At 28.6% G+C, this 26,518-nt stretch overlaps 1 protein-coding gene across 1 annotated transcript in view; it reads left to right on the plus strand.

The window, feature by feature from the left end:
- Positions 1-26,518, plus strand: part of LOC145670651 (dynein axonemal heavy chain 1-like) — a gene marked incomplete at its 3' end in the record, with an annotated part of 1,762,390 nt that overhangs the window by 255,565 nt on the left and 1,480,307 nt on the right. Inside the window, 1 exon segment of the mRNA XM_081739441.1 lies at positions 1,711-1,808. Coding sequence (XP_081595567.1) covers positions 1,711-1,808 — 98 coding nt within the window.

Raw genomic sequence — 26,518 nt, forward strand, 5'->3', positions numbered from 1 at the left:
TTTCTTGGAATACATCTAAACTCAACAATACTTAGAACCACTCCACGCTCCAGTTATACAAAATAATTCTGAAACCTAGAATTATGTTGAATTCACTAAATTTAGTTGTATATACACTAGTACACCCCTAAACACACCACTTCACTCGTATGTTACACTGCAAAACAATGGAAAAGGTAGTTGTTTCTTATTACTCTGTTTTTATTCAATATTCCTTACTATTAGAAAAGAAAGAAAATACATTTTAGAAACTGTCAATTTTTATGCAATTAAAGAATAACTTGTGTTTTTTTTTTTCGAAATGTTATCTCAATTAGTTTCAAAGCGGCTGAATGACATTGTAAGAAATGAAAGTACGCTGGAATTATTGCTCTCGAATAGGTTAAATTTTAGACTATTTTTCGTGGCATTTAAAACGCAATTCCTGTAGCTTTCTTAACACCACGGGAAAAGAAATAATCAATACGTACTCTCGCAACGGCAAATATATGGTATCATTATTTTCTATAAACCAGTAATATATACAATAACTTTACATTTCCAAATGAAACTATATACATCAATGGGTCACTTCAGAAAAGTGGGGGGCAACTGCCCCCCTTTGCCCTCCCTAATCGCCGCCCATGTATGTTCATAGTAAAGTAGTTAAGTCTGATCGAACTCCTGGACCTTCAGAACTTTTTGTCCCCCTCTTCCGTTACGAAATCCTGGCTAAACGAACCAACATATATTCCAGTAAAATAGTTTTGAATGGTCGAGCTGCTGGTGTGATGACCACTGTATTTCATGACACGAAGCCCCCCCCCCTTCACGAAGCCCCTCCCCCTACGTGCCTGCCCCTCAGGCGCGATTAACTCGAGAAGACCTGTTTCAATACCACGCCAGGAAAGCTTCAATGGATATTATAGAAGATCTGAAAGCATTCATATGTTGAAGAAAGCGAGTGTTATACAGTAAGCTCATTCATAGGCGCCGACTTAAAGAAAATATTGGGGGGGGGGTCCAAACAATGAATACATCATCATATTCAACCGTTTTTATTAACTGCTTGATGAAGCCTCCCCTCACCCCTGATCTCGGCCCGCTACTCCGCTACAAAATTCACGCTGCATTGATCTTCGCTTGTCATATCAGTGCTGCCAGAGTGTTGGTTGAAACTTTAGTGCTCTATTAAACACAGTTTTCAAAAGAAATTGCGTTTTGTATCGAATAAGGCTATTCCTAATGTTGAATTAAAGGTCACGATGAAGTTTACGACACAAATTCTTGTTTCTCTTTGTTAACTCTTCCTCGACCGGATTATGTTGGGGGGGGGGAAGCAAGGACCCCACCCTTAAAATATTGCGGTGCCCAAAAGTGTCCTGCCCCCCAAAGTCGGCGCCTATGATTTCACTTTTCATATCTTATAAATTTCGAACATTTTGTATAGCGTGGGAAATTCAAGGTCAAAATGGGAATTGTTGCCTCTCGAGATGCGATTTTTAAACTTTCTATGTTGGCATCACTGATTCTATTGGCAAACAACTTAAACTATAATTGTGCATATTGATATTAATGGAATCACTTTATTTATTTTACAATAAATTTCAGGTATAAATTGCGTTCTTCTTCGCAAAAGCTCAAGGACGGCCATTACTATTCTTTCTTTGAACAATTTTAATTTGATTTCCTATAAATATGCCTTTTATAGCGATAATCCCCTTTTTCCAGGACTTGGGAAAGGCTTTCGCTATCAAGTGTGTGGTATTCAACTGCTCAGATCAATTGGATTTCATGGCCATGGGGAAGTTCTTCAAAGGATTAGCAAGGTAATTACGTTAATTTAGCTTCTTCATTAAGTGCGTGTGCTGTCAATTGCCAATCGATTGCCATATATTGCTCTTATCTTCCCAATAATTTAGTCAAATTCAAAAGATGAGCGTTGAAACGTCGTTCAAAGCAATATTCCTAATTTTGGGGGAAAGTCGCTAAAGTTATAGATTTGACTTCCAAGATACGAGGGTTGATCAGAAAGTAAGTTTACAAAGGCTGTAATGAAACGTGTATATAGTATTTTATGCATCCAATGCAGCCAACAGATAGTACATACATTAAGGTATTTTTCGACATTGTTTCCATATCGGTTGAGGAACATGTCGCATCGCGGGATGAGTTTAGAAGATTCCTTCCTGGTACAAATCCTGTCCTTGCGCGTTCACCCACACTGTCGCGAAAGTGTTTCAACTCGTCTGAGGCGAAGTGACGGCCTCCTAGGCGCTCCTTCAAGTTCGGGAACAGGTGAAAGTCGCTAAGTGGAGCGAGGTCTGGGCTGTAGGAAGGGTAGTCGATGATGTCCCAGCGAAACTGCTTCAACAGCGTGGTGATCGGCAACTGTGCTTCTCGTCAGTGACGTTTTCGCTACCAGTCACATACTTTCGACACCATTCTGCGACATGCTGACAAAACATTACAGTCTCTCCGTAAACCTCTACCAGCTGCCGGCGAATTTCGGCCGCGGTTACATGTTTCGCCCACAGAAATCCAATAACTAAGCGGACTTGTTCGCGAGACCAGTTTTCCTAAAAGAGTCGCCATTTTTGTTTACATACAACTAGTGTCGTAGGTGGCGGGTCGCTGAAACTCTGCACAGTTGCCAACTCCATGTAGTAAAATTATCGTACACTCGTCATTCCTCTATAACAGACGAAACTCCAGAATTGTCCGTCTTGTATCCTTAGTTTCTGACCCTCAATCAGCAGCAGAAATATTTGTCCTAATGGCGATTTTGGTAATTTTCTAATGACGATTTGGCCAATTCTTTACCAACATAGCGAGTTTTGTTCTGAGAACAACAAATTGTCCTTCTGTTATCAAGCGCTATTCATTCGAATCGGTTTCGATACTTGTTTCATTTCGTTTGTTTTAATTGGCCCAAGCGAGGACGAGTTAGTCAACTATACAATGTAATCATCCCTTAACAATTCCAGTTTGTTTTCTGTTAACCCGTGGCTTCTAAAGGAGAACTGCAACCTTCAGAGTCTTAAAAGTATTGAAGATAGTCTTCGTAGCTTATGGTGGCCTCCGGAAGAGGGTTTGGAAGCACTGGCACTGATAACTTCTTGGTTCTATTCCGTCTTTATAGGCACAATCTTGGAGGAAGAGCCTGTAGAGGGGCTCTCGGCTTTCTTCGTAGTTCTTCGAATCTTCTTCGTGTCTTCTTGGAGGTGTAGTCTCCTTCAGTCGTCTACCCTGTTTCTTTATAGTTGCAAAAGCACGTTTTTTGTAGTGAAAATATGTGGCTTGCAGTACGTGTGGGTATTTGGATCTTTACCATATTCTATCTTCATAATGTTTAGAATATATAGTATACATGACATGGAATAAAACGTGTAAAGTTTTACAGTTAGTTATAACCTTATTTACATTTAATACAGCGCTTGTCTTAATAATAAACAGTAAAACATGTTCATGTATACCATCATAACTATCGGTATATATTTTCAAGTAAAGGCAGTCATGTAAGCAGGGAGCGGAGGCTGCTAACCGTTAGAAACTAGTGATACTCACAGACTGAGAAGTTTTGTATTATAATTAGATTACTCTGTTACTTAATTCAAAATTGAGATCTTAATGCAAAATAACACGAATATGAACGAGCTTCTGAACAGTGTAATACAATGTAAACGATTTTAATTGAGTTAGCATGGAAAATGCTTTTAGTACGGCCTAGGTAAATGCTCCTAGGCAAATGCTTTTAGTACGACCTAGGTAAATGCTCCTAGGCAAATGCTTTTAGTACGACCTAGGTAAATGCTCATAGGCAAATGCTTTTAGTACGGCCTAGGTAAATACTTCTAGGTAAATGCTTTTAGTACGGCCTAGGTAAATGATTTTAGTACGACCAAAGAGGAAATAAAATTGATAAAAACTGAAACTGAAACCATGCTAGATCGGAGATTATTTGTCACAGACAAATTGTTAACAAAATATAAACTACATGTTGGTCTCTTGGAGTTACGCAGAGTCGTTTGGACGTATGATTAGCATCATACTAAAGGCCTGGCTAGTGGAGGAAACATATGTTAGTCGAACTCTTTAGTATGGCACTAATTACGCGTCAGAACTACTCTGCGTAAAGCCCATTGAAACGAAGATGGGACAAAACCTGAGACCTTGAACATGGAACTAATTGCAGTTTTTTGGTATTCCACATACCCATGGACAAAAATCTGTTGTCCGGACAGCGGTCCTCTAAAAATCCAACTTTGTAAGAGTTTGAGTCAAACTACAGATCCCCAAAGACTGCTCTGGTGGCTGGTGCGTGCACCTTTTGGTACTGAGTTGCAGGGGGAAACCATTGAAATTTAAGCACATTACAGTGCTTTGATTAGGATTAGAAATTAAATTTCTGGGCTTTCAGCATATATGACCATGTTAACCCGTCGCGTATGAGGGATGATGTCCCTCAGCGATCACACTATCCAAGAAAAGTGAAAGAAGGAGCTGTATTTTAGGTACCATCTTGGCATTTGCCTGGTACAAATAAGGAAAACCTCATTATAGATGGCTGGCCTGAAAAAAAAACTTTTACACTTTTTTGACAGTATTCCCACCGGGAATCAGACTCGAGATTCTCGCACGTTGTTCGAATTCCATGTTAAGCTGTAGGTCTACGTCTCATATAGCCTTTGTGCTGACAGGGTACACTAAACTTCAATAAACTAACAATGAAACTAAGCTTATTCTTTATCGAAAGAAACGTTCATATATGAGTTTTGCAAGTATATACTATATCATGCTTTCGTTGTACGATTGAAACATAAATTAGATGGGAACCTCCTATGTAAAAAAAATATATATAAAAGTATACAATCAATATTTTTACTTTAAACTTACTTTTCCTAATTAATGTCAAATTTTCTGTATTTGTTCATTTCTTGAAATAATTAGATTTTTCTGCTTCTCCTGCTGATTTTCTGTTTGAATTTTCAACCATACTAGTGGGCAAAAAACATGTGAAATAAATCAAATTCAACGACACGAAAAAATTAATTAGCTTAATGGATTGTAAAACTTGTCAGAAATTTAATTTTAATTGAATTGACATATCTTTGTAATTTTTTCTGCTCAAAATGATGTTGAATTAATATTTATGAGCTTGGAATAACATTATTGCGTAGATTGATCAGCAAATAAATGGGATTCCATAATACTCTTCGAAACCAAATCAAATTCAATTAATACGATTTTCAGAACATGGAACCATACAGCATAAGTAATTTGTTATGTGGTAAACATTCATCTGATAGTGGCATGGTGAGAAATTATTAGGATAATGATTAATGACATGAGTGGAATAATATAATAATAATAATTACTTATTGTGTTGTTGTTTTAGAAAACAATTAACAATCATTTATTTGCATATCAACTTTTGTTTATTTGGTTCTATATAAGGAACTCATGTATTTTTTTGGGGGGGTAATTGATTGAGGATATACGAGAAAGGTTCATAAAGTAATCATTATTTCCAAGAAGGAATACTACAACACAAACAAGTTTTCATAAATCAATCAGTCTTTCTCAAAGGTTCATAAAGTAATCATTATTTCCAAGAAAGAATACTACAACTCAAACAAGTTTTCATAAATCAATCAGTCTTTCTCAAAGGTTCATAAAGTAATCATTATTTCCAAGAAAGAATACTACAACACAAACAAATTTTCATAAATCAATCAGTCTTTCTCAAAGGTTCTTAAAGTAATCATTATTTCCAAGAAGGAATACTACAACACAAACAAGTTTTCATAAATCAATCAGTCTTTCTCAAAGGTTCATAAAGTAATCATTATTTCCAAGAAAGAATACTACAACTCAAACAACTTTTCATAAATCAATCAGTCTTTCTCAAAGGTTCATAAAGTAATCATTATTTCCAAGAAAGAATACTACAACACAAACAAGTTTTCATAAATCAATCAGTCTTTCTCAAAGGTTCATAAAGTAATCATTATTTCCAAGAAATAATACTACAACACAAACCAGTTTTCATAAATCAATCAGTCTTTCTCAAAGGTTCATAAAGTAATCATTATTTCCAAGAAAGAATACTACAACACAAACAAGTTTTCATAAATCAATCAGTCTTTCTCAAAGGTTCATAAAGTAATCATTATTTCCAAGAAAGAATACTACAACACAAACAAATTTTCATAAATCAATCAGTCTTTCTCAAAGGTTCATAAAGTAATCATTATTTCCAAGAAATAATACTACAACACAAACAAATTTTCATAAATCAATCAGTCTTTCTCAAAGGTTCATAAAGTAATCACTATTTCCAAGAAAGAATACTACAACACAAACAAATTTTCATAAATCAATCAGTCTTTCTCAAAAGTTACTAAAGTAATCACTATTTCCAAGAAAGAATACTACAACACAAACAAATTTTCATAAATCAATCAGTCTTTCTCAAAGGTTCATAAAGTAATCATTATTTCCAAGAAAGAATACTACAACACAAAGAAGTTTTCATAAATCAATCAGTCTTTCTCAAAGGTTCATAAAGTAATCATTATTTCCAAGAAAGAATACTACAACACAAACAAGTTTCCATAAATCAATCAGTCTTTCTCAAAGGTTCATAAAGTAATCATTATTTCCAAGAAAGAATACTACAACACAAACAAATTTTCATAAATCAATCAGTCTTTCTCAAAGGTTCTTAAAGTAATCATTATTTCCAAGAAAGAATACTACAACACAAAGAAGTTTTCATAAATCAATCAGTCTTTCTCAAAGGTTCATAAAGTAATCATTATTTCCAAGAAAGAATACTACAACTCAAACAACTTTTCATAAATCAATCAGTCTTTCTCAAAGGTTCATAAAGTAATCATTATTTCCAAGAAAGAATACTACAACACAAACAAGTTTTCATAAATCAATCAGTCTTTCTCAAAGGTTCATAAAGTAATCATTATTTCCAAGAAATAATACTACAACACAAACAAATTTTCATAAATCAATCAGTCTTTCTCAAAGGTTCATAAAGTAATCATTATTTCCAAGAAATAATACTACAACACAAACAAATTTTCATAAATCAATCAGTCTTTCTCAAAGGTTCATAAAGTAATCACTATTTCCAAGAAAGAATACTACAACACAAACAAGTTTTCATAAATCAATCAGTCTTTCTCAAAGGTTCATAAAGTAATCACTATTTCCAAGAAAGAATACTACAACACAAACAAATTTTCATAAATCAATCAGTCTTTCTCAAAGGTTCATAAAGTAATCATTATTTCCAAGAAAGAATACTACAACACAAAGAAGTTTTCATAAATCAATCAGTCTTTCTCAAAGGTTCATAAAGTAATCATTATTTCCAAGAAAGAATACTACAACACAAACAAATTTTCATAAATCAATCAGTCTTTCTCAAAGGTTCATAAAGTAATCACTATTTCCAAGAAAGAATACTACAACACAAACAAATTTTCATAAATCAATCAGTCTTTCTCAAAAGTTCGTAAAGTAATCATTATTTCCAAGAAAGAATACTACAACACAAACAAATTTTCATAAATCAATCAGTCTTTCTCAAAAGTTCATAAAGTAATCATTATTTCCAAGAAGGAATACTACAACACAAACAAATTTTCATAAATCAATCAGTCTTTCTCAAAGGTTCATAAAGTAATCATTATTTCCAAGAAAGAATACTACAACCCAAACAAATTTTCATAAATCAATCAGTCTTTCTCAAAGGTTCATAAAGTAATCATTATTTCCAAGAAAGAATACTACAACACAAACAAATTTTCATTAATCAATCAGTCTTTCTCAAAAGTTCATAAAGTAATCACTATTTCCAAAAAAGAATACTACAACACAAACAAATTTTCATAAATCAATCAGTCTTTCTCAAAAGTTCATAAAGTAATCATTATTTCCAAGAAGGAATACTACAACACAAACAAGTTTTCATAAATCAATCAGTCTTTCTCAAAAGTTCATAAAGTAATCATTATTTCCAAGAAGGAATACTACAACACAAACAAATTTTCATAAATCAATCAGTCTTTCTCAAAGGTTCATAAAGTAATCATTATTTCCAAGAAAGAATACTACAACACAAACAAATTTTCATAAATCAATCAGTCTTTCTCAAAAGTTCATAAAGTAATCACTATTTCCAAAAAAGAATACTACAACACAAACAAATTTTCATAAATCAATCAGTCTTTCTCAAAAGTTCTTAAAGTAATCATTATTTCCAAGAAGGAATACTACAACACAAACAAGTTTTCATAAATCAATCAGTCTTTCTCAAAAGTTCATAAAGTAATCATTATTTCCAAGAAGGAATACTACAACACAAAGAAGTTTTCATAAATCAATCAGTCTTTCTCAAAGGTTCATAAAGTAATCATTATTTCCAAGAAAGAATACTACAACACAAACAAATTTTCATAAATCAATCAGTCTTTCTCAAAAGTTCATAAAGTAATCACTATTTCCAAAAAAGAATACTACAACACAAACAAATTTTCATAAATCAATCAGTCTTTCTCAAAGGTTCATAAAGTAATCATTATTTCCAAGAAAGAATACTACAACTCAAACAAGTTTTCATAAATCAATCAGTCTTTCTCAAAGGTTCATAAACTAATCATTATTTCCAAGAAAGAATACTACAACTCAAACAAATTTTCATAAATCAATCAGTCTTTCTCAAAGGTTCATAAAGTAATCATTATTTCCAAGAAAGAATACTACAACACAAACAAATTTTCATAAATGAATCAGTCTTTCTCAAAGGAACATAAAGTAATCATTATTTCCAAGAAAGAATACTACAACACAAACAAATTTTCATAAATCAATCAGTCTTTCTCAAAGGTTCATAAAGTAATCATTATTTCCAAGAAAAAATACTACAACACAAACAAGTTTTCATAAATCAATCAGTCTTTCTCAAAGGTTCATAAACTAATCATTATTTCCAAGAAAGAATACTACAACACAAACAAATTTTCATAAATCAATCAGTCTTTCTCAAAGGTTCATAAAGTAATCATTATTTCCAAGAAAGAATACTACAACACAAACCAATTTTCATAAATCAATCAGTCTTTCTCAAAGGAACATAAAGTAATCATTATTTCCAAGAAAGAATACTACAACACAAACAAGTTTTTATAAATCAATCAGTCTTTCTCAAAGGTTCATAAAGTAATCATTATTTCCAAGAAAGAATACTACAACACAAACAAGTTTCCATAAATCAATCAGCCTTTCTCAAAGGTTCATAAAGTAATCATTATTTCCAAGAAAGAATACTACAACACAAACAAATTTTCATTAATCAATCAGTCTTTCTCAAAAGTTCATAAAGTAATCACTATTTCCAAAAAAGAATACTACAACACAAACAAATTTTCATAAATCAATCAGTCTTTCTCAAAAGTTCTTAAAGTAATCATTATTTCCAAGAAGGAATACTACAACACAAACAAGTTTTCATAAATCAATCAGTCTTTCTCAAAGGTTCATAAAGTAATCATTATTTCCAAGAAGGAATACTACAACACAAAGAAGTTTTCATAAATCAATCAGTCTTTCTCAAAGGTTCATAAAGTAATCATTATTTCCGAGAAAGAATACTACAACACAAACAAATTTTCATAAATCAATCAGTCTTTCTCAAAAGTTCATAAAGTAATCATTATTTCCAAGAAAGAATACTACAACACAAACAAATTTTCATAAATCAATCAGTCTTTCTCAAAAGTTCTTAAAGTAATCATTATTTCCAAGAAGGAATACTACAACACAAACAAGTTTTCATAAATCAATCAGTCTTTCTCAAAAGTTCATAAAGTAATCATTATTTCCAAGAAGGAATACTACAACTCAAACAAGTTTTCATAAATCAATCAGTCTTTCTCAAAGGTTCATAAACTAATCATTATTTCCAAGAAAGAATACTACAACTCAAACAAATTTTCATAAATCAATCAGTCTTTCTCAAAGGTTCATAAAGTAATCATTATTTCCGAGAAAGAATACTACAACACAAACAAATTTTCATAAATCAATCAGTCTTTCTCAAAAGTTCATAAAGTAATCATTATTTCCAAGAAAGAATACTACAACACAAACAAATTTTCATAAATCAATCAGTCTTTCTCAAAGGTTCATAAAGTAATCATTATTTCCAAGAAAGAATACTACAACTCAAACAAGTTTTCATAAATCAATCAGTCTTTCTCAAAGGTTCATAAACTAATCATTATTTCCAAGAAAGAATACTACAACTCAAACAAATTTTCATAAATCAATCAGTCTTTCTCAAAGGTTCATAAACTAATCATTATTTCCAAGAAAGAATACTACAACACAAACCAGTTTTCATAAATCAATCAGTCTTTCTCAAAGGAACATAAAGTAATCATTATTTCCAAGAAAGAATACTACAACACAAACAAGTTTTCATAAATCAATCAGTCCTTCTCAAAGGTTCATAAAGTAATCATTATTTCCAAGAAATAATACTACAACACAAACAAATTTTCATAAATCAATCAGTTTTTCTCAAAGGTTCATAAAGTAATCATTATTACCAAGAAAGAATACTACAACACAAACAAATTTTCATAAATCAATCAGTCTTTCTCAAAGGTTCATAAAGTAATCACTATTTGCAAGAAAGAATACTACAACACAAACAAGTTTTCATAAATCAATCAGTCTTTCTCAAAAGTTCATAAAGTAATCACTATTTCCAAGAAAGAATACTACAAAACAAACAAATTTTCATAAATCAATCAGTCTTTCTCAAAGGTTCATAAAGTAATCATTATTGCCAAGAAAGAATACTACAACCCAAACAAATTTTCATAAATCAATCAGTCTTTCTCAAAGGTTCATAAAGTAATCATTATTTCCAAGAAAGAATACTACAACGCAAACAAGTTTTCATAAATCAATCAGTCTTTCTCAAAGGTTCATAAAGTAATCATTATTGCCAAGAAAGAATACTACAACCCAAACAAATTTTCATAAATCAATCAGTCTTTCTCAAAAGTTCATAAAGTAATCATTATTTCCAAGAAAGAATACTACAACACAAACAAATTTTCATAAATCAATCAGTCTTTCTCAAAGGTTCATAAGGTAATCATTATTTCCAAGAAAGAATACTACAACTCAAACAAGTTTTCATAAATCAATCAAACTTTCTCAAAAGTTCATAAAGTAATCATTATTTCCAAGAAAGAATACTACAACACAAACAAGTTTTCATAAATCAATCAGTCTTTCTCAAAGGTTCATAAAGTAATCATTATTTCCAAGAAAGAATACTACAACACAAACAAATTTTCATAAATCAATCAGCCTTTCTCAAAGGTTCATAAAGTAATCATTATTTCCAAGAAAGAATACTACAACACAAACAAATTTTCATTAATCAATCAGTCTTTCTCAAAAGTTCATAAAGTAATCACTATTTCCAAAAAAGAATACTACAACACAAACAAATTTTCATATATCAATCAGTCTTTCTCAAAAGTTCTTAAAGTAATCATTATTTCCAAGAAGGAATACTACAACACAAACAAGTTTTCATAAATCAATCAGTCTTTCTCAAAAGTTCATAAAGTAATCATTATTTCCAAGAAAGAATACTACACACAAACAAGTTTTTATAAATCAATCAGTCTTTCTCAAAGGTTCATAAAGTAATCACTATTTCCAAAAAAGAATACTACAACACAAACAAATTTTCATAAATCAATCAGCCTTTCTCAAAGGTTCATAAAGTAATCATTATTTCCAAGAAAGAATACTACAACACAAACAAATTTTCATTAATCAATCAGTCTTTCTCAAAAGTTCATAAAGTAATCACTATTTCCAAAAAAGAATACTACAACACAAACAAATTTTCATATATCAATCAGTCTTTCTCAAAAGTTCTTAAAGTAATCATTATTTCCAAGAAGGAATACTACAACACAAACAAGTTTTCATAAATCAATCAGTCTTTCTCAAAAGTTCATAAAGTAATCATTATTTCCAAGAAAGAATACTACAACACAAACAAATTTTCATAAATCAATCAGTCTTTCTCAAAGGTTCATAAAGTAATCATTATTTCCAAGAAAGAATACTACAACACAAACAAATTTTCATAAATCAATCAGTCTTTCTCAAAAGTTCATAAAGTAATCACTATTTCCAAAAAAGAATACTACAACACAAACAAATTTTCATAAATCAATCAGTCTTTCTCAAAAGTTCTTAAAGTAATCATTATTTCCAAGAAGGAATACTACAACACAAACAAGTTTTCATAAATCAATCAGTCTTTCTCAAAAGTTCATAAAGTAATCATTATTTCCAAGAAGGAATACTACAACACAAAGAAGTTTTCATAAATCAGTCAGTCTTTCTCAAAGGTTCATAAACTAATCATTATTTCCAAGAAAGAATACTACAACACAAACAAATTTTCATAAATCAATCAGTCTTTCTCAAAAGTTCATAAAGTAATCATTATTTCCAAGAAAGAATACTACAACACAAACAAATTTTCATAAATCAATCAGTCTTTCTCAAAGGTTCATAAAGTAATCATTATTTCCAAGAAAGAATACTACAACTCAAACAAGTTTTCATAAATCAATCAGTCTTTCTCAAAGGTTCATAAACTAATCATTATTTCCAAGAAAGAATACTACAACTCAAACAAATTTTCATAAATCAATCAGTCTTTCTCAAAGGTTCATAAACTAATCATTATTTCCAAGAAAGAATACTACAACACAAACAAATTTTCATAAATCAATCAGTCTTTCTCAAAAGTTCATAAAGTAATCATTATTTCCAAGAAAGAATACTACAACCCAAACAAATTTTCATAAATCAATCAGTCTTTCTCAAAGGTTCATAAAGTAATCATTATTTCCAAGAAAGAATACTACAACACAAACAAGTTTCCATAAATCAATCAGTCTTTCTCAAAGGTTCATAAAGTAATCATTATTTCCAAGAAAGAATACTACAACACAAACAAATTTTCATAAATCAATCAGTCTTTCTCAAAAGTTCATAAAGTAATCATTATTTCCAAGAAAGAATACTACAACACAAACAAATTTTCATAAATCAATCAGTCTTTCTCAAAAGTTCATAAAGTAATCATTATTTCCAAGAAAGAATACTCCACACAAACAAGTTTTTATAAATCAATCAGTCTTTCTCAAAGGTTCATAAAGTAATCATTATTTCCAAGAAAGAATACTACAACCCAAACAAATTTTCATAAATCAATCAGCCTTTCTCAAAGGTTCATAAAGTAATCATTATTTCCAAGAAAGAATACTACAACACAAACAAATTTTCATTAATCAATCAGTCTTTCTCAAAAGTTCATAAAGTAATCACTATTTCCAAAAAAGAATACTACAACACAAACAAATTTTCATAAATCAATCAGTCTTTCTCAAAAGTTCTTAAAGTAATCATTATTTCCAAGAAGGAATACTACAACACAAACAAGTTTTCATAAATCAATCAGTCTTTCTCAAAAGTTCATAAAGTAATCATTATTTCCAAGAAGGAATACTACAACACAAAGAAGTTTTCATAAATCAATCAGTCTTTCTCAAAGGTTCATAAAGTAATCATTATTTCCAAGAAAGAATACTACAACACAAACAAATTTTCATAAATCAATCAGTCTTTCTCAAAAGTTCATAAAGTAATCATTATTTCCAAGAAAGAATACTACAACACAAACAAATTTTCATAAATCAATCAGTCTTTCTCAAAGGTTCATAAAGTAATCATTATTTCCAAGAAAGAATACTATAACTCAAACAAGTTTTCATAAATCAATCAGTCTTTCTCAAAGGTTCATAAACTAATCATTATTTCCAAGAAAGAATACTACAACTCAAACAAATTTTCATAAATCAATCAGTCTTTCTCAAAGGTTCATAAACTAATCATTATTTCCAAGAAAGAATACTACAACACAAACCAGTTTTCATAAATCAATCAGTCTTTCTCAAAGGAACATAAAGTAATCATTATTTCCAAGAAAGAATACTACAACACAAACAAGTTTTCATAAATCAATCAGTCCTTCTCAAAGGTTCATAAAGTAATCATTATTTCCAAGAAATAATACTACAACACAAACAAATTTTCATAAATCAATCAGTTTTTCTCAAAGGTTCATAAAGTAATCATTATTTCCAAGAAAGAATACTACAACACAAACAAATTTTCATAAATCAATCAGTCTTTCTCAAAGGTTCATAAAGTAATCACTATTTCCAAGAAAGAATACTACAACACAAACAAGTTTTCATAAATCAATCAGTCTTTCTCAAAAGTTCATAAAGTAATCACTATTTCCAAGAAAGAATACTACAAAACAAACAAATTTTCATAAATCAATCAGTCTTTCTCAAAGGTTCATAAAGTAATCATTATTTCCAAGAAAGAATACTACAACACAAAGAAGTTTTCATAAATCAATCAGTCTTTCTCAAAGGTTCATAAAGTAATCATTATTTCCAAGAAAGAATACTACAACGCAAACAAGTTTTCATAAATCAATCAGTCTTTCTCAAAGGTTCATAAAGTAATCATTATTGCCAAGAAAGAATACTACAACCCAAACAAATTTTCATAAATCAATCAGTCTTTCTCAAAAGTTCATAAAGTAATCATTATTTCCAAGAAAGAATACTACAACACAAACAAATTTTCATAAATCAATCAGTCTTTCTCAAAGGTTCATAAGGTAATCATTATTTCCAAGAAAAAATACTACAACTCAAACAAGTTTTCATAAATCAATCAAACTTTCTCAAAAGTTCATAAAGTAATCATTATTTCCAAGAAAGAATACTACAACACAAACAAGTTTTCATAAATCAATCAGTCTTTCTCAAAGGTTCATAAAGTAATCATTATTTCCAAGAAATAATACTACAACACAAACAAATTTTCATAAATCAATCAGTCTTTCTCAAAGGTTCATAAAGTAATCATTATTTCCAAGAAAGAATACTACAACCCAAACAAATTTTCATAAATCAATCAGTCTTTCTCAAAAGTTCATAAAGTAATCATTATTTCCAATAAAGAATACTACAACACAAACAAGTTTTCATAAATCAATCAGCCTTTCTCAAAAGTTCATAAAGTAATCATTATTTCTAAGAAAGAATACTACAACCCAAACAAATTTTCATAAATCAATCAGTCTTTCTCAAAAGTTCATAAAGTAATCATTATTTCCAAGAAAGAATACTACAACTCAAACAAATTTTCATAAATCAATCAGTCTTTCTCAAAGGTTCATAAAGTAATCATTATTTCCAAGAAAGAATACTACAACTCAAACAAGTTTTCATAAATCAATCAGTCTTTCTCAAAGGTTCATACACTAATCATTATTTCCAAGAAAGAATACTACAACTCAAACAAATTTTCATAAATCAATCAGTCTTTCTCAAAAATTCATAAAGTAATCATTATTTCCAAGAAAGAATACTACAACTCAAACAAATTTTCATAAATCAATCAGTCTTTCTCAAAAATTCATAAAGTAATCATTATTTCCAAGAAAGAATACTACAACTCAAACAAGTTTTCATAAATCAATCAGTCTTTCTCAAAGGTTCATAAACTAATCATTATTTCCAAGAAAGAATACTACAACTCAAACAAATTTTCATAAATCAATCAGTCTTTCTCAAAGGTTCATAAACTAATCATTATTTCCAAGAAAGAATACTAAAACACAAACCAGTTTTCATAAATCAATCAGTCTTTCTCAAAGGAACATAAAGTAATCATTATTTCCAAGAAAGAATACTACAACACAAAGAAGTTTTCATAAATCAATCAGTCTTTCTCAAAGGTTCATAAAGTAATCATTATTTCCAAGAAAGAATACTACAACACAAACAAGTTTCCATAAATCAATCAGTCTTTCTCAAAGGTTCATAAAGTAATCATTATTTCCAAGAAAGAATACTACAACACAAACAAATTTTCATAAATCAATCAGTCTTTCTCAAAAGTTCATAAAGTAATCATTATTTCCAAGAAAGAATACTACAACACAAACAAATTTTCATAAATCAATCAGTCTTTCTCAAAAGTTCATAAAGTAATCATTATTTCCAAGAAAGAATACTCCACACAAACAAGTTTTTATAAATCAATCAGTCTTTCTCAAAGGTTCATAAAGTAATCATTATTTCCAAGAAAGAATACTACAACCCAAACAAATTTTCATAAATCAATCAGCCTTTCTCAAAGGTTCATAAAGTAATCATTATTTCCAAGAAAGAATACTACAACACAAACAAATTTTCATTAATCAATCAGTCTTTCTCAAAAGTTCATAAAGTAATCACTATTTCCAAAAAAGAATACTACAACACAAACAAATTTTCATAAATCAATCAGTCTTTCTCAAAAGTTCTTAAAGTAATCATTATTTCCAAGAAGGAATACTACAACACAAACAAGTTTTCATAAATCAATCAGTCTTTCTCAAAAGTTCATAAAGTAATCATTATTTCCAAGAAGGAATACTACAACTCAAACAAATTTTCATAAATCAATCAGTCTTTCTCAAAGGTTCATAAAGTAATCATTATTTCCAAGAAAGAATACTATAACTCAAACAAATTTTCATAAATCAATCAGTCTTTCTCAAAAGTTCATAAAGTAATCATTATTTCCAAGAAAGAATACTACAACACAAACAAATTTGCATAAATCAATCAGTCTTTCTCAAAGGTTCATAAAGTAATCATTATTTCCAAGAAAGAATACTATAACTCAAACAAGTTTTCATAAATCAATCAGTCTTTCTCAAAGGTTCATAAACTAATCATTATTTCCAAGAAAGAATACTACAACTCAAACAAATTTTCATAAATCAATCAGTCTTTCTCAAAGGTTCATAAACTAATCATTATTTCCAAGAAAGAATACTACAACACAAACCAGTTTTCATAAATCAATCAGTCTTTCTCAAAGGAACATAAAGTAATCATTATTTCCAAGAAAGAATACTACAACACAAACAAGTTTTCATAAATCAATCAGTCCTTCTCAAAGGTTCATAAAGTAAACATTATTTCCAAGAAATAATACTACAACACAAACAAATTTTCATAAATCAATCAGTTTTTCTCAAAGGTTCATAAAGTAATCATTATTTCCAAGAAAGAATACTACAACACAAACAAATTTTCATAAATCAATCAGTCTTTCTCAAAGGTTCATAAAGTAATCACTATTTCCAAGAAAGAATACTACAACACAAACAAGTTTTCATAAATCAATCAGTCTTTCTCAAAAGTTCATAAAGTAATCACTATTTCCAAGAAAGAATACTACAAAACAAACAAATTTTCATAAATCAATCAGTCTTTCTCAAAGGTTCATAAAGTAATCATTATTTCCAAGAAAGAATACTACAACACAAAGAAGTTTTCATAAATCAATCAGTCTTTCTCAAAGGTTCATAAAGTAATCATTATTTCCAAGAAAGAATACTACAACGCAAACAAGTTTTCATAAATCAATCAGTCTTTCTCAAAGGTTCATAAAGTAATCATTATTGCCAAGAAAGAATACTACAACCCAAACAAATTTTCATAAATCAATCAGTCTTTCTCAAAAGTTCATAAAGTAATCATTATTTCCAAGAAAGAATACTACAACACAAACAAATTTTCATAAATCAATCAGTCTTTCTCAAAGGTTCATAAGGTAATCATTATTTCCAAGAAAAAATACTACAACTCAAACAAGTTTTCATAAATCAATCAAACTTTCTCAAAAGTTCATAAAGTAATCATTATTTCCAAGAAAGAATACTACAACCCAAACAAATTTTCATAAATCAATCAGTCTTTCTCAAAGGTTCATAAAGTAATCATTATTTCCAAGAAATAATACTACAACACAAACAAATTTTCATAAATCAATCAGTCTTTCTCAAAGGTTCATAAAGTAATCATTATTTCCAAGAAAGAATACTACAACCCAAACAAATTTTCATAAATCAATCAGTCTTTCTCAAAAGTTCATAAAGTAATCATTATTTCCAATAAAGAATACTACAACACAAACAAGTTTTCATAAATCAATCAGCCTTTCTCAAAAGTTCATAAAGTAATCATTATTTCTAAGAAAGAATACTACAACCCAAACAAATTTTCATAAATCAATCAGTCTTTCTCAAAAGTTCATAAAGTAATCATTATTTCCAAGAAAGAATACTACAACACAAACAAATTTTCATAAATCAATCAGTCTTTCTCAAAGGTTCATAAAGTAATCATTATTTCCAAGAAAGAATACTACAACATAAACAAATTTTCATTAATCAATCAGCCTTTCTCAAAGGTTTATACACTAATCATTATTTCCAAGAAAGAATACTACAACTCAAACAAATTTTCATAAATCAATCAGTCTTTCTCAAAAATTCATAAAGTAATCATTATTTCCAAGAAAGAATACTACAACATAAACAAGTTTTCATAAATCAATCAGTCTTTCTCAAAGGTTCATAAAGTAATCATTATTTCCAAGAAAGAATACTACAACCCAAACAAATTTTCATAAATCAATCAGCCTTTCTCAAAGGTTCATAAAGTAATCATTATTTCCAAGAAAGAATACTACAACACAAACAAATTTTCATTAATCAATCAGCCTTTCTCAAAAGTTCATAAAGTAATCACTATTTCCAAGAAAGAATACTACAACACAAACAAATTTTCATAAATCAATCAGTCTTTCTCAAAAGTTCTTAAAGTAATCATTATTTCCAAGAAGGAATACTACAACACAAACAAGTTTTCATAAATCAATCAGTCTTTCTCAAAAGTTCATAAAGTAATCATTCTTTCCAAGAAAGAATACTACAACACAAACTAGTTTTCATAAATCAATCAGTCTTTCTCAAAAGTTCATAAAGTAATCATTATTTCCAAGAAAGAATACTACAACACAAACAAATTTTCATAAATCAATCAGTCTTTCTCAAAGGTTCATAAAGCAATCATTATTTCCAAGAAAGAATACTACAACACAAACAAGTTTTCATAAATCAATCAGTCTTTCTCAAAAGTTCATAAAGTAATCATTATTTCTAAGAAAGAATACTACAACACAAACAAATTTTCATAAATCAATCAGTCTTTCTCAAAAGTTCATAAAGTAATCATTATTTCCAAGAAAGAATACTACAACACAAACAAGTTTTCATAAATCAATCAGTCTTTCTCAAAGGTTCATAAAGTAATCATTATTTCCAAGAAAGAATACTACAACCCAAACAAATTTTCATAAATCAATCAGTCTTTCTCAAAAGTTCATAAAGTAATCATTATTTCCAAGAAAGAATACTACAACACAAACAAATTTTCATAAATCAATCAGTCTTTCTCAAAGGTTCATAAAGTAATCATTATTTCTAAGAAAGAATACTACAACACAAACAAGTTTTCATAAATCAATCAGTCTTTCTCAAAAGTTCATAAAGTAATCATTATATCCAAGAAAGAATACTACAACACAAACAAGTTTTCATAAATCAATCAGTCTTTCTCAAAGGTTCATAAAGTAATCATTATTTCCAAGAAAGGATAATACCACACAAACAAGTTTTCATAAATCAATCAGTCTTTCTCAAAAGTTCATAAAGTAATCATTATTTCTAAGAAAGAATACTACAACACAAACAAGTTTTCATAAATCAATCAGTCTTTCTCAAAAGTTCATAAAGTAATCATTATATCCAAGAAAGAATACTATAACACAAACAATTTTTCATAAATCAATCAGTCTTTCTCAAAGGTTCATAAAGTAATCATTATTTCCAAGAAAGAATACTACCACACAAACAAGTTTTCATAAATCAATCAGTTTTTCTCAAAGGTTCATAAAGTAATCATTATTTCCAAGAAGGAATACTACAACACAAAGATGTTTTCATAAATCAATCAGTCTTTCTCAAAAGTTCATAAAGTAATCACTATTTCCAAGAAAGAATACTACAACACAAACAAATTTTCATAAATCAATCAGTCTTTCTCAAAGGTTCATAAAGTAATCATTATTTCTAAGAAAGAATACTACAACACAAACAAGTTTTCATAAATCAATCAGTCTTTCTCAAAAGTTCATAAAGTAATCACTATTTACAAGAAAGAATACTACAACACAAACAATTTTTCATAAATCAATCAGTCTTTCTCAAAGGTTCATAAAGTAATCATTATTTCCAAGAAAGAATACTACAACACAAACAAGTTTTCATAAATCAATCAGTCTTTCTCAAAAGTTCATAAAGTAATCACTATTTACAAGAAAGAATACTACAACACAAACAAATTTTCATAAATCTATCAGTCTTTCTCAAAGGTTCATAAAGTAATCATTATTTCCAAGAAAGAATACTACAACACAAACAAATTTTCATAAATCAATCAGTCTTTCTCAAAGGTTCATAAGGTAATCATTATTTCCAAGAAAGAATACTACAACACAAACAAGTTTTCATAAATCAATCAAACTTTCTCAAAAGTTCATAAAGTAATCATTATTTCCAAGACAGAATACTACAGCACAAACAAGTTTTCATAAATCAATCAGTCTTTCTCAAAGGTTCATAAAGTAATCATTATTTCCAAGAAAGAATACTACAACACAAACAAATTTTCATAAATCAATCAGTCTTTCTCAAAGGTTCATAAAGTAATCATTATTTCTAAGAAAGAATACTACAACACAAACAAATTTTCATAAATCAATCAGTCTTTCTCAAAAGTTCATAATGTAATCATTATTTCCAAGAAAGAATACTACAACACAAACAAATTTTCATAAATCAATCAGTCTTTCTCAAAGGTTCATAAAGTAATCATTATTTCCAAGAAAGAATACTACACACAAACATGTTTTTATAAATCAATCAGTCTTTCTCAAAAGTTCATAAAGTAATCATTATTTCTAAGAAAGAATACTACAACACAAACAAATTTTCATAAATCAATCAGTCTTTCTCAAAAGTTCATAAAGTAATCATTATTTCCAAGAAAGAATACTACAACACAAACAAGTTTTCATAAATCAATCAGTCTTTCTCAAAGGTTCATAAAGTAATCATTATTTCCAAGAAAGAATACTACAAAACAAACAAGTTTTCATAAATCAATCAGTTTTTCTCAAAGGTTCATAAAGTAATCATTATTTCCAAGAAAGAATACTACAACACAAACAAGTTTTCATAAATCAATCAGTCTTTCTCAAAGGTTCATAAAGTAATCATTATTTCCAAGAAAGAGTACTACAACACAAACAAGTTTTCATAAATCAATCAGTCTTTCTCAAAGGTTCATAAAGTAATCATTATTTCCAAGAAAGAATACTACAACACAAACCAATTTTCATAAATCAATCAGTCTTTCTCAAAAGTTCATAAAGTAATCATTATTTCCAAGAAAGAATACTACAACATAAACAAGTTTTCATAAATCAATCAGTCTTTCTCAAAGGTTCATAAAGTAATCATTATTTCCAAGAAAGAATACTACAACCCAAACAAATTTTCATAAATCAATCAGCCTTTCTCAAAGGTTCATAAAGTAATCATTATTTCCAAGAAAGAATACTACAACACAAACAAATTTTCATTAATCAATCAGCCTTTCTCAAAAGTTCATAAAGTAATCACTATTTCCAAGAAAGAATACTACAACACAAACAAATTTTCATAAATCAATCAGTCTTTCTCAAAAGTTCTTAAAGTAATCATTATTTCCAAGAAGGAATACTACAACACAAACAAGTTTTCATAAATCAATCAGTCTTTCTCAAAAGTTCATAAAGTAATCATTCTTTCCAAGAAAGAATACTACAACACAAACAAGTTTTCATAAATCAATCAGTCTTTCTCAAAAGTTCATAAAGTAATCATTATTTCTAAGAAAGAATACTACAACCCAAACAAATTTTCATAAATCAATCAGTCTTTCTCAAAAGTTCATAAAGTAATCATTATTTCCAAGAAAGAATACTACAACACAAACAAATTTTCATAAATCAATCAGTCTTTCTCAAAGGTTCATAAAGTAATCATTATTTCCAAGAAAGAATACTACAACACAAACAAGTTTTCATAAATCAATCAGTCTTTCTCAAAAGTTCATAAAGTAATCATTATTTCTAAGAAAGAATACTACAAAACAAACAAATTTTCATAAATCAATCAGTCTTTCTCAAAAGTTCATAAAGTAATCATTATTTCCAAGAAAAAATACTACAACACAAACAAGTTTTCATAAATCAATCAGTCTTTCTCAAAGGTTCATAAAGTAATCATTATTTCCAAGAAAGAATACTACAACCCAAACAAATTTTCATAAATCAATCAGTCTTTCTCAAAAGTTCATAAAGTAATCATTATTTCCAAGAAAGAATACTACAACACAAACAAATTTTCATAAATCAATCAGTCTTTCTCAAAGGTTCATAAAGTAATCATTATTTCTAAGAAAGAATACTACAACACAAACAAGTTTTCATAAATCAATCAGTCTTTCTCAAAAGTTCATAAAGTAATCATTATATCCAAGAAAGAATACTACAACACAAACAATTTTTCATAAATCAATCAGTCTTTCTCAAAGGTTCATAAAGTAATCATTATTTGAAAGAAAGGATACTACCACACAAACAAGTTTTCATAAATCAATCAGTCTTTCTCAAAAGTTCATAAACTAATCATTATTTCCAAAAAAGAATACTACAACACAAACCAGTTTTCATAAATCAATCAGTCTTTCTCAAAAGTTCATAAAGTAATCATTATATCCAAGAAAGAATACCCCAACACAAACAAGTTTTCATAAATCAATCAGTCTTTCTCAAAGGTTCATAAAGTAATCATTATTTCCAAGAAATAATACTACAATACAAACAAATTTTCATAAATCAATCAGTCTTTCTCAAAGGTTCATAAAGTAATCATTATTTCCAAGAAAGAATACTACAACACAAACAAATTTTCATAAATCAATCAGTCTTTCTCAAAGGTTCATAAAGTAATCACTATTTCCAAGAAAGAATACTACAACACAAACAAGTTTTCATAAATCAATCAGTCTTTCTCAAACGTTCATAAAGTAATCACTATTTCCAAGAAAGAATACTACAACACAAACAAATTTTCATAAATCAATCAGTCTCTCTCAAAGGTTCATAAAGTAATCATTATTTCCAAGAAAGAATACTACAACACAAAGAAGTTTTCATAAATCAATCAGTCTTTCTCAAAGGTTCATAAAGTAATCATTATTTCCAAGAAAGAATACTACAACACAAACAAGTTTTCATAAATCAATCAGTCTTTCTCAAAGGTTCATATAGTAATCATTATTGCCAAGAAAGAATACTACAACCCAAACAAATTTTCATAAATCAATCAGTCTTTCTCAAAAGTTCATAAAGTAATCATTATTTCCAAGAAAGAATACTACAACACAAACAAATTTTCATAAATCAATCAGTCTTTCTCAAAGGTTCATAAAGTAATCATTATTTCCAAGAAAGAATACTACAACTCAAACAAGTTTTCATAAATCAATCAAACTTTCTCAAAAGTTCATAAAGTAATCATTATTTCCAAGAAAGAATACTACAACACAAACAAGTTTTCATAAATCAATCAGTCTTTCTCAAAGGTTCATAAAGTAATCATTATTTCCAAGAAATAATACTACAACACAAACAAATTTTCATAAATCAATCAGTCTTTCTCAAAGGTTCATAAAGTAATCATTATTTCCAAGAAAGAATACTACAACCCAAACAAATTTTCATAAATCAATCAGTCTTTCTCAAAAGTTCATAAAGTAATCATTATTTCCAATAAAGAATACTACAACACAAACAAGTTTTCATAAATCAATCAGCCTTTCTCAAAAGTTCATAAAGTAATCATTATTTCTAAGAAAGAATACTACAACCCAAACAAATTTTCATAAATCAATCAGTCTTTCTCAAAAGTTCATAAAGTAATCATTATTTCCAAGAAAGAATACTACAACACAAACAAGTTTTCATAAATCAATCAGTCTTTCTCAAAGGTTCATAAAGTAATCATTATTTCCAAGAAATAATACTACAACACAAACAAATTTTCATAAATCAATCAGTCTTTCTCAAAGGTTCATACACTAATCATTATTTCCAAGAAAGAATACTACAACTCAAACAAGTTTTCATAAATCAATCAGTCTTTCTCAAAGGTTCATACACTAATCATTATTTCCAAGAAAGAATACTACAACATAAACAAGTTTTCATAAATCAATCAGTCTTTCTAAAAGGTTCATAAAGTAATCATTATTTCCAAGAAAGAATACTACAACATAAACAAGTTTTCATAAATCAATCAGCCTTTCTCAAAGGTTCATAAAGTAATCATTATTTCCAAGAAAGAATACTACAACACAAACAAATTTTCATTAATCAATCAGCCTTTCTCAAAAGTTCATAAAGTAATCACTATTTCCAAGAAAGAATACTACAACACAAACAAATTTTCATAAATCAATCAGTCTTTCTCAAAAGTTCTTAAAGTAATCATTATTTCCAAGAAGGAATACTACAACACAAACAAGTTTTCATAAATCAATCAGTCTTTCTCAAAAGTTCATAAAGTAATCATTCTTTCCAAGAAAGAATACTACAACACAAACAAGTTTTCATAAATCAATCAGTCTTTCTCAAAAGTTCATAAAGTAATCATTATTTCCAAGAAAGAATACTACAACACAAACAAATTTTCATAAATCAATCAGTCTTTCTCAAAGGTTCATAAAGTAATCATTATTTCCAAGAAAGAATACTACAACACAAACAAGTTTTCATAAATCAATCAGTCTTTCTCAAAGGTTCATAAAGTAATCATTATTTCCAAGAAAGAATACTACAACACAAACAAGTTTTCATAAATCAATCAGTCTTTCTCAAAGTTTCATAAAGTAATCATTATTGCCAAGAAAGAATACTACAACCCAAACAAATTTTCATAAATCAATCAGTCTTTCTCAAAAGTGCATAAAGTAATCATTATTTCCAAGAAAGAATACTACAACCCAAACAAATTTTCATAAATCAATCAGTCTTTCTCAAAGGTTCATAAGGTAATCATTATTTCCAAGAAAGAATACTACAACACAAACAAATTTTCATAAATCAATCAGTCTTTCTCAAAGGTTCATAAGGTAATCATTATTTCCAAGAAAGAATACTACAACAGAAACAAGTTTTCATAAATCAATCAAACTTTCTCAAAAGTTCATAAAGTAATCATTATTTCCAAGACAGAATACTACAACACAAACAAGTTTTCATAAATCAATCAGTCTTTCTCAAAGGTTCATAAAGTAATCATTATTTCCAAGAAAGAATACTACAACACAAACAAATTTTCATAAATCAATCAGTCTTTCTCAAAGGTTCATAAAGTAATCATTATTTCTAAGAAAGAATACTACAACACAAACAAATTTTCATAAATCAATCAGTCTTTCTCAAAAGTTCATAAAGTAATCATTATTTCCAAGAAAGAATACTACAACACAAACAAATTTTCATAAATCAATCAGTCTTTCTCAAAGGTTCATAAAGTTATCATTTTTTCCAAGAAACAATACTACACACAAACAAGTTTTTATAAATCAATCAGTCTTTTTCAAAAGTTCATAAAGTTATCATTATTTCTAAAAAAGAATACTACACACAAACAAGTTTTTATAAATCAATCAGTCTTTTTCAAAAGTTCATAAAGTAATCATTATTTCTAAAAAAGAATACTACAACACAAACAAGTTTTCATAAATCAATCAGTCTTTCTCAAAGGTTCATAAAGTAATCATTATTTCCAAGAAAGAATACTACAAAACAAACAAGTTTTCATAAATCAATCAGTTTTTCTCAAAGGTTCATAAAGTAATCATTATTTCCAAGAAAGAATACTACAACACAAACAAGTTTTCATAAATCAATCAGTCTTTCTCAAAGGTTCATAAAGTAATCATTATTTCCAAGAAAGAGTACTACAACACAAACAAGTTTTCATAAATCAATCAGTCTTTCTCAAAGGTTCATAAAGTAATCATTATTTCCAAGAAAGAATACTACAACACAAACCAATTTTCATAAATCAATCAGTCTTTCTCAAAAGTTCATAAAGTAATCATTATTTCCAAGAAAGAATACTACAACACAAACAAATTTTCATAAATCAATCAGTCTTTCTCAAAGGTTCATAAAGTAATCATTATTTCCAAGAAAGAATACTACAACTCAAACAAGTTTTCATAAATCAATCAGTCTTTCTCAAAGGTTCATAAACTAATCATTATTTCCAAAAAAGAATACTACAACACAAACAAATTTTCAT

This window comes from Thermobia domestica, chromosome 14 (assembly GCF_964235325.1).
Source record: "Thermobia domestica chromosome 14, izTheDome1.hap1.1, whole genome shotgun sequence".
Classification (NCBI taxonomy): domain Eukaryota; kingdom Metazoa; phylum Arthropoda; class Insecta; order Zygentoma; family Lepismatidae; genus Thermobia; species Thermobia domestica.